The sequence below is a fragment of the Myotis myotis genome, unplaced genomic scaffold, assembly GCF_014108235.1.
Source record: "Myotis myotis isolate mMyoMyo1 unplaced genomic scaffold, mMyoMyo1.p scaffold_m19_p_13, whole genome shotgun sequence".
Lineage (NCBI taxonomy): Eukaryota > Metazoa > Chordata > Mammalia > Chiroptera > Vespertilionidae > Myotis > Myotis myotis.
The window spans coordinates 26,057,773-26,072,618 of record NW_023416317.1 but is presented as its reverse complement, the minus strand read 5'-3'; the positions used below and the strand labels follow the sequence as shown (position 1 = coordinate 26,072,618).

Here is a 14,846-nt window from a genome sequence, read left to right as displayed (position 1 = left end):
GTTAATTCTTTCTGAGGTTTTTTACTCCCTAACACTTGATATCTGTTATTCTTGGTTTACATGTCTATCACAATATGATAGCTGAACTCTTGAAGGGAAGGAACAGTTTTATTCTATGCAAATCTCTATCACCTTGAGTAACACAGATTGCTTGAATGATACATTTTTCAGAGAATAGGAGTTTTTATTACAAAAAAGTAACAACCTGAGGATTCCAGGGAGAGCAGGCCAAGTAGGATACCACATAGAGAGCCAGGGGTCTGGGTGTTTCTCTTACTGGTAGGTTACTCTTGGGCAGGTTATTTAATCTTGTTTAATCTTTTTATGCCGCCATCATTTTATTTTAGTAAATATATAAAATTTGAGTGCATGTGTGTGTATATATTATTAAAATAATACATGCTCATTAGTTTTTCTGGGGGGTGTGTGTGTTTATATTTTTATTGATTTCAGAGAGGAAGGGAGGAGAGATAGAAACATCAATGATGAGAGAGAATCATTGATGGGCTGCCTTCTGCACGCCCCTACTGGGGATCGAGCCCACAACCCAAGCATGTGCTGTTGACTGGAATTGAACCAGGGACCCTTTAGTCCACAGGCCGACGCTCTCTATCCACTAAGCCAAAATGGCTAGGGCCATGCTCATTAGTTTTAAGAAAACATAGGTGCAAGTCTTCGTGACTTTGAATTCGGCAATGGTGTCTTTGATGTGACACCAAAAGCACAAGCAACCAAAGAATAAGTGGATAAATTGGACTTTAAAGGACATTGTCATGAAAGTGGAAAGACAATCCACAGAAAGGGAGAAAATAATTGTACATCCTATATCTGACAAGAGGCTTGTATCTATAATATGTAAAGAAATCTTAGAACTCAAGTAAGCAAACAACCCAAATTAAAAATGGGCCAAAGATCTGAATAGACAATTATTCAAAGAAGATAGAAATAGCCAATAAGATCATGAAAAGATACTCAATATCACCTGCTATTGGAGAAATGCAGATCACACCCATTAGGATGGTTGTATAAACAGACAGTATGAAGTGTTGGTGAGGTTATAGAGAAGTTGGAACCCTGCTGGTGGGAATGTAAAATGGTTCAGCTGCTTTGAAAAACAGTCTGGCACTTACTCAAAAGACTACACATAGTTACCTAGCAATTCCACTCATAGGTGAATAGAATGTTCTCAAAACCATGTTTATAAATTTTATTTACAGTATTTTTCCTGGAAGTTTAAAATCAAGTTTTGAAAATGGTACGATAAAAAAATATTTGAGATGACTTAAAAATGGTGCTAAATAATTATACTCATCACTTTTGTTTGGAACGTCTCCAGTTTAAATATCCACTGCATTAGTTGACAAACTACTATATCCTCAATCTGTTTTTGTATGAGATTTTATTGAAGCACAGCCCACACTTGTTAAATTTCTATATTTGTCCACTCTGGACTGCAATGTGGAGGATTTTATCGGTGGCTCCAACAAACATCTAGATCTGAAAGACTCATTTCTCTCCTCTGTGTCTTAAACTAGCCTTTGGGCTTTGTATGTGTTTCTTTTCCTTCTGTACTTCGCTGATCACTTCATTGAGATTGGTCTTCCCTTTTTTTTTTTTTCTACAACAGGATTGCTGCATGTGGTAGGGAAGTGATGCTGTCTGAAGGTGACATGTTCTTCTCCTTTCTTCCTTCTGTCCTCTCGCTCCCTATTTTGGCCTCCTGGTAATTGGGGCAGGGTGGGATGGGAGAATGCTAATCTAAATTAAAATGCAAGTATGTTAACTATTTCACCATTACTTGAAAAGGGAGGGAAAGGGAGACAGTTTCCTGGCCTGCAGAAATAAAAGTTACCTAGCTTTTGCCACAATCTGCTTTGAGGTCATGGGGTCTTTTGAGAATCAGAAGAATGTTTAGGCTGCTGGGGAGGGGGGGGGTGGTATTTAGAAATATGTTATTACAGAAGACTTCAGAAGCACTGAAGTTAATCCTTGCTGGAGAGTGGGGGTGAGGAAGTCCATAGATTCCAGGTTAGGAACCCCTGCTCTAGCCCCTCTGCTATAATAGAGTGAGAAAACAAAAAAGTAGGTTATTAAGAGTGGGAAATAAAGCTGATGTTAATCAACTGTGTGGAATTAAGTGTTCTTCACTATTGCTATACCTGAAGCTTTGTTCAATATTTTTTGATCAATTTTTAAATGTTTATAAATGTGTGACTTTAATATTATAATATGTAATTCTGATGGTGACCACATCTGATGTTAGAACCTCAAATATAGACATTTGAGAGAAATAATTATTTTTAGATGTTCTCAAAACAAATCACTGGTTTAGGATAGATCTATCATAGTGCTTTCAGATTGTGAAGGAAAACAGATTAAGCCCTTGATGTGGAGCCTTGCATCTGCTCTCTCTCGCTTGTGCCCAGCAGTAGAGTAGTGACGTCCCATTGGTTGGGGTGCTTGTTTCTGGCCTTGTCCTCTTCAGTTTTGCATGAGCCTTCCATTCAACCAGTGTTTCCTAAACTTCATTCATTGAGATACCGTCTCCATGATTTGCCTTCCTACACATTTCCTGGCTATTCTTTTAAATCACTTTTCAACACTTAAATTTATGCAAATAATTATTGTGTGAAATGTGGGTTGATGTACTAATTCTTTTCTGTTTGCCACTTACTGGAACATGTACAGATTGGGTTTGTCCCACCTAAAATCATCTTTTATCGTTCTGGAAGGCATCAAGTTCCAGTTTGGGAAACATTCCCCTTTGTGCTGGAATTTAAAGCTCTGACCTTGAACTAGAGAATGCTCTGTAGAAGCTACTTGTACTTGGATGTATTAGCGGAGAGGAGGGGGTCACAGGATGGGTGGGTGCTACCTGCTGAAACACTCCTTGCTTGGGCAAATTCATATTCTGAATATGGAGACATTTTGGCTGTGTGCATGGCAAGCTTGGAATCCTGACTTTGCCGTGGTTGGCTTGGTGTTTTAGTCTGGACACATGCACACACAATTATGTGTGTATCTCCAAAATTTCATAAGTTTTATTTTCTTTTACAGGTTTGATCTTGCTCTTCTACCTAGTCTTTTATGGGTTCCTGGCTGCACTCTTCACATTCACAATGTGGGTTATGCTTCAGACTCTGAATGATGAAGTTCCAAAATATCGAGACCAGATTTCTAGTCCAGGTAATGAACTTGCACTTGTTGTGGCTTTTATCTCTATCAAATGTTTTACATAGCAGATAAGATAGTTTAACCTTGGCCTTAGGTAATGAGAACGTTTGATTTTTGTTTGTTGTATAATATTTACATACGGATACAAAGACCTTTAATATTTACATACTGATACAAAGACCTGGGCTGATAAATTTTGCATCCTTTGCCAGAGTAAGCAGAAATAAATATTGAGAATTAGAGTGAAGCCAAACTTGACTGATGTAATTTTAAGTATGAATGGCCTTTATGAATATGTGTGGCAGTTGCACTTTGTCCTGAGTTAATTTACTTAATAAAGTATATATTTTGGCTCCAACTCAGGTCAGAGCCTTGGTCTTATAAAATACATGCTTCATGGTTTTAATTGCTTAGTGTGGAAGTGGTAAATATTAAATAATGATACATCAATGGAGAACAAAATGATTCTACTTTATTAATAATCTTAAGAGGGGGGAAAACTCCAGGATACTTTAGTACAGAAAAAATCTTAACTGAAACATTGTTTAAATCATGTTGTCTTCCTGTGGTTTTTTTTGGTTATTTTTAAACCCTCTTTTTCTTCCTTTTTTTTTTTTTTTTTTTTTTGATTGATTTTAGAGAGAAGTGAGGGAGAAAGAATGGTTTGTTGTTCCTCTTATTTATGCATTCATTGGTTGATCCTTTTTAAAAATATAAATTTTATTGATTTCAGAGAGGAGGGAAGAGGGAGAAAGAGATAGAAGCATTAATAATGAGAGAATAATTGATTGGCTGCCTTCTTCGTGCCCGACACTGGGAATCAGACCCAGTCCTGGTTCATGGGTCAATGCTCACACTGGCTGGGCATCATTTTTTTTGTTTGTTTGTTTTTTTAATTTTTAAATTGATTCTTGGAGAGAGAGGAAGGGAGAGGGAGAAACATTGATCTGCTGCCTCCTGCACACCCCCCACCAACAATCTAGTCTATAACCTAGACATGTGCCCTGACCGGGATGTTGCAACCAGCAACCTTTTAGTGCAAGGGATGTTGCCCAGACAATTGAGCCACACTGGCCAGGGCAGGGCATTGGTTGATCCTTGTATGTGCCATGACCAGGGATCCAATCTGCAACCTTGGTGTGTCGGAACAACACTCTAACCAACTGAGCTACCTGGCTAGGGCTGAAACAGTCTTTGAATGCCGGCTCTGCCTTTCTTGGATATGGCCCTTGTCTTCAAGGTGCTGGCAATTTTTATAGAAAATACTAATGTGCCAGAATCCCAATGTATCTTCCCTAAAATGTGAACAACTTGTAGAGACAGTAGAGATGGAAGATTCTAATGGAGGAGTGGGATCTGGATGGCAGGCAGGCCCGGGAACGTGAGGATCTAGCTGGAGGTTTCTGTGTTGGAGCAGTGGTTCTCTTCCAGCAGGCATTTGCCCTCCAGGGGCCATTCGTCAATGTATGGAGACATTTTTGTTTGTCACATCAGAGTGGTCCCGCTTTGAGTAGAGGTCAGGCATGTTGCTAAATAAACATCCTACAATGCACAGGACCACCCACCACAACAAAAAATTACCCAGTTAGCATGTTAGTAGTGCCAAGACAGGAGCCCAGATCTAGATCCTCTCTGACTGCATGGATTCTGAGCCATGTCAGCAGCCATACTGAACCAATTTCCCCAACTATTTTTTCTTCAATTTATTCTAATGGCTTTTCCTTTGTTTGCAGCTGGTATTTGTTAAAACATCATAAATAACTCTTAACCCTTTCAGTTTACTTGACTGAGTATCAGATGAGCTCCATGCTAAAATTTTTCCTCATCTCTCATTGTAGCTGTTTTCTTTAAACCTAGACTAATTCTAAGATAATTATTATTTTTTGGCTAAAGTTAATTACCATTGAATACAATCTGATCTGTTTCAGAAATATTAAACTCTGTTTATAATTGCATGAATAATATAAGCAGTAAAATATGTTTAATATAGTTTAAGTACACAGTTTTAAACTGAGTTTCTTAAAACTATTTACCAAGAGTACTTAATGTATCATTACAGTAAGTAAGTAAATAAATAAATAAATAAATGTATGTATGTATATGCACGCGCATTCATATGTATGTGTAATATTAGGTGGATATCCATTAATTTGCTAAACATGATTTTCTCTTCATAAAGGGATTATGGGCAATTTTTGTTTTTCTTCTACTTGTATTTTCTAAGTTGTGTGGTGGTGTGTTTTTTTAAACCATGACCATCATTTCAATGTCAATGTGTTTGTACCCAGTAAAACGCTAATTTCAAATTGGTGTGCATGTTTGTTACCACGTACTGCCTAGCCACACCCTTATAGACATGCACACATTCATATCCCAGTGGTGTATATTGGAAAGAGAGAAGAGTTATTATAGACCTCACATTCTATTGTTCTTGGTTTGGGGTAAACTAAGATCTTTATTTGGAGTTTACTATGTCAAAAACACAGCTGTAGTGCACTCTCCTGCTGTGGATTCTTTACTTAAGAATTTCAGATGGGTTGTTAAATAGCAGGAACTAGGACTCTGAGAGCATTGCTAGGCAATTTCAGAAGTAGCTGGTATCAGAAATTCAGTTTTAGATGTTCATACAGAGTTTTTGTAAGTTGAATTATTTTTTAAAATTCTCTTAGAAATTAGTCATGTAAAATAATGCAGTTTTAAAATAGCATAGATATCTTCATGTTTTACTTTAAAATTAATTTAGAAATCTGCATGTTTTATTTTGGGGTTTTCTTAAAAGTTAAGTGTTTTAAAATTTTTTTGGGTTTTTTATTGTTCATCTTCACCCAAGGATATTTTTGCCATTGATTTTCAGAGAGCATAGAAGAGAGGGAAGGAGGGGGTTAGAGAGAGAGACCCATCACTTGTTTGCTTCCAGAACTTGCCCCAACTGGGGGCCAGGGAACAAACCTGCAACCCAGGTACATGCCTTCCCTTGACTGGGAATTGAACCTGAGACCCTTAGGTTTGCAGGCTGATGCTCTAACCATTAAGCCACAGCAGCCAGGGCAAAAGTTAGGTGTTTTTATAGTTACATGCAAGCTGTGTTTTACTTACAGTATAGTATGTCTCATTCCTGCTATAAAACCTTAAGAAAAACAAACTATCCGACATACACAGGTTGTCCTCTCCTACATTGGATGGTCAGAGGTTTTATTTCTACTGTCGACCTAAGAAACATCCAAACCTGTAGAGAATTTTAGTAAGAGTTTCTTTTAGCCCAAACTGATGGGATTGCTGGGAAGCAAGATCTCAGATGCTCCCCAGAATGATAGTTTGCAGTTTAAGGAGGGAATGTAAGGAAGATTACAAGAAGGGGAGAGAAAGCAAGGCTCCGGGGATTGGATTACAGGATAGTTAACAAAATTTTTAACAAAATTATTTGTTTTCTTGAGGATGGTTACCCTATAGAGCAGTGGTTCTCAACCTGTGGGTTGCGACCCCTTTGGCAGTCGAACGACCCTTTCACAGGGGGTCGCCTAAGACCACCCTGCATATCAGATGTTTACATTACGATTCGTAACAGTAGCAACATTACAGTTATGAAGTAGCAATGAAAATAATTTTATGGTTGGGTCACAACATGAGGAACTGTATTTAAAGGGCCAGAAGGTTGAGAACCATTGCTCTAGAGGCATTTGAAAGGTGTGTTAACTAGGTGCACAGAAACAGTGGACAGGGCTTGCGATATAATGCTTTTTAAATGAGGAAAGCTTAAAGTTAGAAGCTTGATTATATTGCTTACAGATAAATATGCTTACATTTTCTGTTAATAAACTCATGCAACATGTTCTATACACATGGATGGACTCCTGATAAATTGTTGGTGTTTCTACTCCAAGTTCAGTATGAGAAACAACATTTTATAGAGAGCAATGTTTATTATTAAAGGAAGAATATTTAACCCTAGAGTTAAAATTATATAGGCCTCTTTTACTGAATAAGGTAAGTTTTCTTTATGAATGTTCCCATGCAGCTGTAATTTGAATGACAAAAGTGTTTAGATTTAATTTGCTAAAAATTTTCTCCATATATTAATAACAAGTGGGCAAAACCTAAAAACATTTGATAGAAAAATGAATATAGAAAGTACAAAGTAAAACTTGCATCTTTTAAGGAACAGAGCAATTGTAATTAACTGTAGCCAATCAGATTTAGGGAGGTATCTAGTTGGTCGGAGGTGACTTTGAGGATTTGGAATTCTCTTCATTACAGATGTTGACCTTCCTAGTCAGAAGTGGGAGGTTCTTGATAGTTTCAACCTACCTGCGAACACAAATTTCCATGTACTTTACTGAGATCTGTCCTTTTAGGGGTAAGAGGAGAGAAGGAATTTCTGCAGTTAATTTACCCCTTTCTCTTTTATCTCTTTATAGGACTTACGGTTTTTCCAAAACCAGTGACAGCGTTGGAATATTCATTTAGTGTGTCTGAACCAGAGTCCTATAAAGGGTATATTGAAGACCTTAAGAAGTTTCTAACGCGTAAGTGTGTTTTCTTAGAGTGAGGTAAAAGTGTTTAGTGATTATGGAAACATACAAAATTATGATTACATTGAGAAAATTATTCTTAGAGTTTATTTTGCTTTTTTTTGGTCTGTCAAACAGTCAACTAAGGACTTGTAAGTAGATTTCATGATTAGTCATGATATTCTAATATTCTAACTTATGGAAAGACATAAGGGTCTAAGCCAAACAAGCGGTTGCTTTTAATTTTTTTTTATCCTATAAGAAGTATGTGAGTAAGTTCATTGAGACATAACATTTATATCTGCATTAATATGGAAAGTATTTGAGTAGTAGAGCAAAGCTATCTTATATAAAATAATGCCTCTAAGTATTTGGATCTTTTGCATCCAATGTTGTGCTTGTGTGGGGGACTAGGAATGTTGCTTATTATTAAAAAAAGAAAGAAAGAAAAGAAATCTATGTATCAGTTTTGAGTTTTTTGGAGTTAACCAGTTGTAAATCTTTCCCGCCCTGGCCCAGTTTTTTTCTTACTGTTTGCTTGTCCTAATTTCATGGTATTAACATTCACATGAATAATCATCAAATGCCCTGGCCTCTTGTTTCTTGATTGCCTCACCTCTTCCTTGGCTGCACACTTACAGGCACTCCTTAAGCATATAGGACTCCATTGCCAAAATCACTGTGAGGCTTTCCTACCACAACCTCTGTTCTTCTAGTTTGCTTATTTAACTTTCCCTCACTATTCTTCTGCCTCATTTGGGACTTTCAAGCCCTTTTATCCCAGCCAATCCCCCTATTTCCCTTTTATCAAGCTTAGTTCCATGGTTTTTTACTCTTGCCATTACTCTAAAACCTCTTGTCTCTCTCAATCTATTGGTCATAAATTGCAAATGGATGAAGCTCTTCCTTAGAGCCTGCCCCCCTGAGCCACCAGGTGCTGCTGAAGAATATTTTCTTTTTTTAAGATAGGTTTTTATTATTTCAGAGAGAGGGAGAAAGGGATGGAAACATCAATAATGGAGAGAATCATTGATCGGCTACCTTCTGCATGCCCCCTACTAGAGATCAAGCCCACAACCTGGGCATGTGCCCTGACCAGGAATCAAACCATGACCTGGTCAACACACTGAGCCACAAGGGCAGGGCTGAAGATTTTCAGCAGGACTAATTAGCACTGGAATACTTGGTCACCTTCTTGGACTTGCTCTGCTACTTGGCAGGGCTATAGAATTTCTCTGAATAATTATTTACAACCTCTACTTTCCTGCCTTTTCCCTTAGAACTCATAACAATGGTTCAGTCAATGACTGCATTTACCATGGTGGTCTCATAAGATTGTAATGGAGCCGAAAATTTCCTATTGCCTAGTGACACAGTAGCCATCATAAGGCCGTAGGGCAACACATTATACAAATACTATTGTGTTACAGTTGCCAACAGTATTCAGTACAGCAATGTGCTGTGCAAATATGTAGCCAGGAGCTATAGAGGAACTGAATTTGTCACCCCAAAATGTCTCTGGCATAGGATTACTTTAGGCTGGTTAATTTTGAGAAACAGCAGCCATGGGAGCAGCTCTGCAAACCAACTAGAAGTGGCCCTTAGTAAAAGACCTTTACATTTGTATAGATGATCCCCATTTGTAAGGGGGTTGACCTTATCTCTGGGCACTCTCATCGATGCAGAAGACAGAGATGCAGACCTGCGCAACAACCTTACCCTTGTTTACGGTGCTTTTCCAGGGGACCTCCCATATCTGACACCCCCAAGCCCAGCATCTTCTTTGTCTTCAACTGATGATGGCATTTAAGGTGGTAGCTTCAGGCTATTTTGACAAGTTGCTCAGTTTTCGTGGGTCTTTCCATGTATATAGGAGATTACATGTTTTTAACCTTGTTTGTTTTTCTCCTGTTCATCTGTCTTTTATTATAGGGATGTTTCAGCCAAGAACCCAGAAGACCAGGACAAATCGTTTTTTTCTCCCCTACAGAGCAATAGGCTATGCCCTCTAGCCTAGGTGTGTAGTAGACTGTACCATCCAAGTTTGTATAAGTGAACTCTATGATGTTTGCACAGTGGTGAACTCACCTAAGGCAACATTCTCAGAACAGACCCCCATCATTAAGTGGCACATGGTAGAATAACATATTCCTGCTTTAAGAGAAAATTGAGGGTCAGATAGGAATTCCCCTCAGTTTCCCCATTATTAGTAAAACAAACTGACAGTTGTAGCCATTTTGTCTGGTATTCCTCCTCCTCTGATGAGGAAGCTGCCTTTCACCTGTACCAGCCAGGCCTTGGATCTCATCCCTCTCACTGTCTCAGAAATATGCTACTTACAGTCCTTTTGTACATTTAGCCTCATTGATCTTTCCTGTCAGCATGCAAAAGCCCTCAACTCTTATTTTAAATCAAAATCCTCTCTTGAATCCCACATCTTCCATTAGCTATCTTCCTAAGTCTCTTTCCTTTTATAATTAAACTAGAGGCCTGGTGCATTTGTGCACTCGCGGGGGGGAGGGGTCCCTCAGCCCGGCCTGTGCCCTCTCGAAGTCTGGGACCCCTCAGGGGATGACTACTTGCTGGCTTAGGCCTGCTCCCCGGGGGGATTGGGCCTAAGATGGCAATCAGACATCCCTCTGGCAGCCCGGCAGCCCTCGGGGGATGTCCACTTGCCAGCGGGGAGCAGGCCTAAACCAGTCGGACATCCTTAGCGCTGCTGAGGAGGCAAGAGAGGCTCCCACCACCACCACTGCTGTACTGGCAGCCGTCAGCCTGGCTTGTGGCTGAGCAGAGCTCCCCATGTGAAAGCGCCCTAACCACCAGAGGGCAGCTCCTGCATTGAGCATCTGCCCCCTGGTGGTCAGTGTGTGTCATAGTGACCAGTCATTCCTAGTCTTTCTGCTGGTAGGGTCAGTTTGCATATTACCCTTTTACTATAGAGGAAAGAGGCCTGGTGCACGGGTGGGGGCCGGCTGGTTTGCCCTGAAGGGTGTCCCGGATCAGGGTGGGGGTCCCGCTGGGGTGCCTGGCCAGCCTGGGTGAGGGGCTGATAACTGTTTTCAGGCTGCCCACACCCCCTTCAGGGTGGGGGTCCCCACTGGGGTGCCTGGCCAGCCTGGATGAGGGGCTGAGGGCTGTTTTCAGGCAGGCCAAGCCTCCAACTGAAGCTCCCAGTCTCTCCTTTTTTTTTTTTTTAAAAAAATTCTGGGATTTATTTGCCTTCTGTAATTGAAACTTTGTTGCGGCTCCAGCTCCAAGGCCAGCTGGCTGAAATCTGGTATCTGGGGTTTGTTTAGCTTCTATAATTGCAACAGTGTTGCATCTGGAGCTCAGAGCTGGGCTGCGGCAGGTGGGGAATCTTGGCTTCCTCCATCGGCCGGGGCAACCAAACCTCATGTTCGCTTGAGCTGTTGGCTGCTGGCCGCCATCTTTGTTGGCAGTTAATTTGCATATCCTGCTGATTAGCCAATGGGAAGCATAGCAGAGGTATGGTTAATTACCATGTTTGTCTATTATTAGATAGGATATATACTTATTTTTTGTGAGATATGACCATGGTTTAAAAACCCAATAATAAAGAAAGGTCTGTAATAAAAACAGTAGTTTCCTGCTACACCTTTCTAGCTGCAGTTCTGTTCATTCAACATATACTTTTTATGAATGCCTTTTCTGTGTCAAGCACGCTTCTAGGTTCCATCAATAAACAAAAGAAAAATGTCTTTGTGGCGCTCTTGCCCTGGGTGGGTTAGGAGGTAGTAAGTGTAGTGGAGGAAAGTAGAGCAGTGGAGTCAATAGTTACCTCCATCTCTGCTACAGTGCCTTTCTCTAAGTTAACATTAGCTCTCGGCTCTGTTGCAGGTCCTGTTAGTATAGACTGCATAGCACTGTCTATCTTGAGACCCTTCGATTATGATTTTATACTTAACACCTATCTTCCCCACTGCACTGTAAGCTCCTTAAGGGCAGCAACAGTACCTTTTTAGGTCCTCACTGTTATATCTTGGGCTAGGAACAGAGGCGTCATTCAGATAATGCTGTAGCCATGGCTGGAACCACCTCATGATGACAAAAGATATTGATCTATAATCCAGCGTGTATCAGTGTTGAAATGCAGTAAACTTCAGAGCACTAGATAGCTCTTAACAGTTAAAGGAACAAACTTAATATTCTTCCCCTAAAATTATCTAGTAATTAGCCTCGCTGTTTTTGTGTTCCAAGAATGTTGTCCAAAGGAGGACATATATTCCTAGATGTGTTGAAGATCTTTTTTTTGGCTGTTCTGTGCACACATATGTTTCCTTTGTAGCATATGCTTCGGAAGCACAGAAGAATCTTAAAGTCTGCACCGATGGAGCCCTCTCTGAACAGAAGGGTCCAGTTTATGAAGCATGTCAGTTTCCTCTTAACTTACTTGAAGCATGCAGTGGGGAGAATGATCCTGAGTTCGGCTACTCCCAAGGACACCCTTGTATTCTTGTGAAAATGAACAGAGTATGTACATATTTTGCTGCTGTTGCTGCTTTTTCTAATACCCTTATTAAGAAACTGGCAAGTATTTTTTAAATGTCTCATTTGGGATAGCTTGTGTAAAGGGCTAACAGTGATATTGATTGACCTTTGGAAAAATTAATACAAAAGGCAAACAAGATTGGTTCACAAGTTAATCATAGTATAGGGAGTAAAACAACTTCTGCTTTTCCCCTTTGGAGAGAGTTGCATGCACGCAGACATAGATGAATGCTTCTAGGGGCAGGTGTTCTGGGTGTCATGCCCAACCATGGTTTTGTTAATGTTCAGTATCATCTTTGAATACTGTGTTGTAAAGCAATTTAAAATCCCATGGGGAATATATGAAGTTTTGACTTAGATTTAGTAGGAAAGCATATTTTTGTAATATACTGTACAATTAAATAATAGAAATACAAATAAAGCTGCATTATAATGAGCTCAGTTGTAGCATTTTGCTATGTTGTGCAGAAGAGGTGCCTGAATTGTATAGCCATCAGCAAATTAAAAGGCTAACGTTCTCTCCCATGTAAGTGATCACACTCTCTGTCATGGTGCAAAGGAAGCTGCGTCCCTTCTGCCATGAAGTGATCCCTAACCCCCGTGCACTGCTGCTCTCTGAACGTTGTGCTGCAGAGTTGTGTTCTGATTCAGTTACCCTGTTGAGGCCCACAAGGTCTCCCCTTGAAAAGTGAGGTAATTCCTGGACATTTACTCAGAGAAAGGGTAGATTCATAAATAGGTGTAGACCCTTCAAGATCCTGAGTTCACATATCACACCCAATAAGCAAATTGCTACCATCCCTAATAAAGGTACAGCTTAGGTCTTCCAGAGTTGGCACTAAGTAAGGAGTTTCCCTGGAGGGAGAGCCAGCTAGATCCTAACACACCCATGCTGACACCCTCCAGCTCCATCCTTCCCCTCCCCCAAAGGACAGTGGTGACAGCGTCTGTTCATCCCACAGCACTCCAGAGGTCATTCTGAAACACTGCCTGACACATAGTAGGCACCAGTAAATGATTGAGGGTGTTCCAGGAAAACTGTGTTAAGAATTAAGGTTAACAAAGTAAGCATAATGCAGTGTCTTCTGTGAGAAATATTTACATTTTATAGGCACATATAAAATGCATATAAATTCAGAATGCCAAAATCCTCACAAAATAGATGAATAAATATCTGTTATCATTCATACAAGAGCTAGTTATGTCAACTACAAACATGCAGGTAGCCTTATTCCATAGAACTGAATGGTGCTGAGAGTCTTAAAATGGGATTATCCCCTGTGTGTGCATTGTGTGGGACAGATGGATGTGGACTCTGGTCAGGCTCCCTGGAAGCATGATCTAAATGGGAGGATTGTGACCTAACATATTTTCATGAAAAAAGGTAATTATATTGTGCCTCTACAATTCTTATCATTTGCATTATTTGCTCATATAAATAATGAAATTTAAAGGTGTCTGTTTGGTTGTTTCTTAATTTAAGGGTAGCAAGTGCAATACTGTGCTTTGGTCAATTCTTTGGTAACTGATGTATTTCCTGACTTGCCCTAGTACAGTAATAAGATAGCCAGTTGGTAAGATTATTATATTGAAAAGTCCATTCTAGCCCTCTAAAATGAAATTAGCATAAAAGGCACAGGTAATGGGTTTTCAATACACAGAATTACTATTAATCTCAACTCTTGCACTCCTGGTTCCTGTGGTAAACATTTGTGATGTTTCAATTAATCACAAATTTTTTTTACCTTAGATAATTGGATTAAAGCCTCAAGGACAACCAAGGATAGAATGCACTGGTAATTCTAAGGTTAGTATTCAAGAAATAACCCAACTTTCGTTAAAGTTCTAGTGTGTCTGAACACTTTAAAAGTCGAATAAATTTTAGTCATCCCCCCTCCCTGTCACATTTTAAAAGTCCTTGTAGTGCCATTCTTAGAAGAATAGAATTTCACCAAGCTTGGTGGGTAGCCCTTCTCTGTGATGAAAGACTTGTTTTTCGTGTGAATTTGATTTCACGTGCATTGCTTTACAGCACCATATTCCACAGTTCATTGATGCTAACTAAGACTCACCTTTTTTCCAGTTTAATAACACTGAAATTGGGGTTGGCTTTACAATCAATGGTGTCTTACCATGTATTTTTTTTTCTTAATAGTACATCAATTGGTGTATATCAGTGACACCTGAGATTTAATGCAACATGGTAGAGGCATTGCTTTTCTCTCCTGTCCTGACTTTGTGTGTGATTGTTTTGGGTTGGTTTGTTTGTTTAAGAGTTCTGTGCAGTTTTCATCTCATAGTTTTTTGTTTTGTTTTCTCTCTATGCTGCAAGTGCAATGAAGACAAATATGTAAATAATGGGTAACAGTTCTGAGGGGAAACTTTTTAAGTTCTAAATTTAATTATATCATTGTGCAAAATATTGACATTCTAACTCCAGTTGTGTCAGAAATATTTTACTTGAAACATTACATTGAAATCATTTCTAAAGTTGCTTATGGAAAAAATAGTAATTCCTGTTAACCATGAATGGAATTGTATTTGGGCAGAAACTTCTTGCTCGGTGGTTCTCAAATTCAATCATCCAGCAGAACTACTTGGAGAGCTTGCTGATTTCCATTCTTGAAGTTTTTGACTCCATTGGTCTGGAGT

General features: G+C 39.5%; 1 protein-coding gene across 3 annotated transcripts in view; it reads left to right on the top strand.

The window, feature by feature from the left end:
* ATP1B3 (ATPase Na+/K+ transporting subunit beta 3) overlaps positions 1-14,846 on the top strand; it is a 39,013-nt gene that overhangs the window by 16,507 nt on the left and 7,660 nt on the right. For 2 of the 3 annotated variants that reach the window (XM_036332352.1, XM_036332350.1), the window contains exons 2-5: positions 3,058-3,186; positions 7,590-7,697; positions 11,992-12,176; positions 13,945-14,001. In XM_036332352.1, coding sequence (XP_036188245.1) covers positions 3,058-3,186; positions 7,590-7,697; positions 11,992-12,176; positions 13,945-14,001 — 479 coding nt within the window. The remainder of the gene's footprint in view (positions 1-3,057; positions 3,187-7,589; positions 7,698-11,991; positions 12,177-13,944; positions 14,002-14,846) is intronic. The other variant, XM_036332351.1, reaches the window with a different exon arrangement.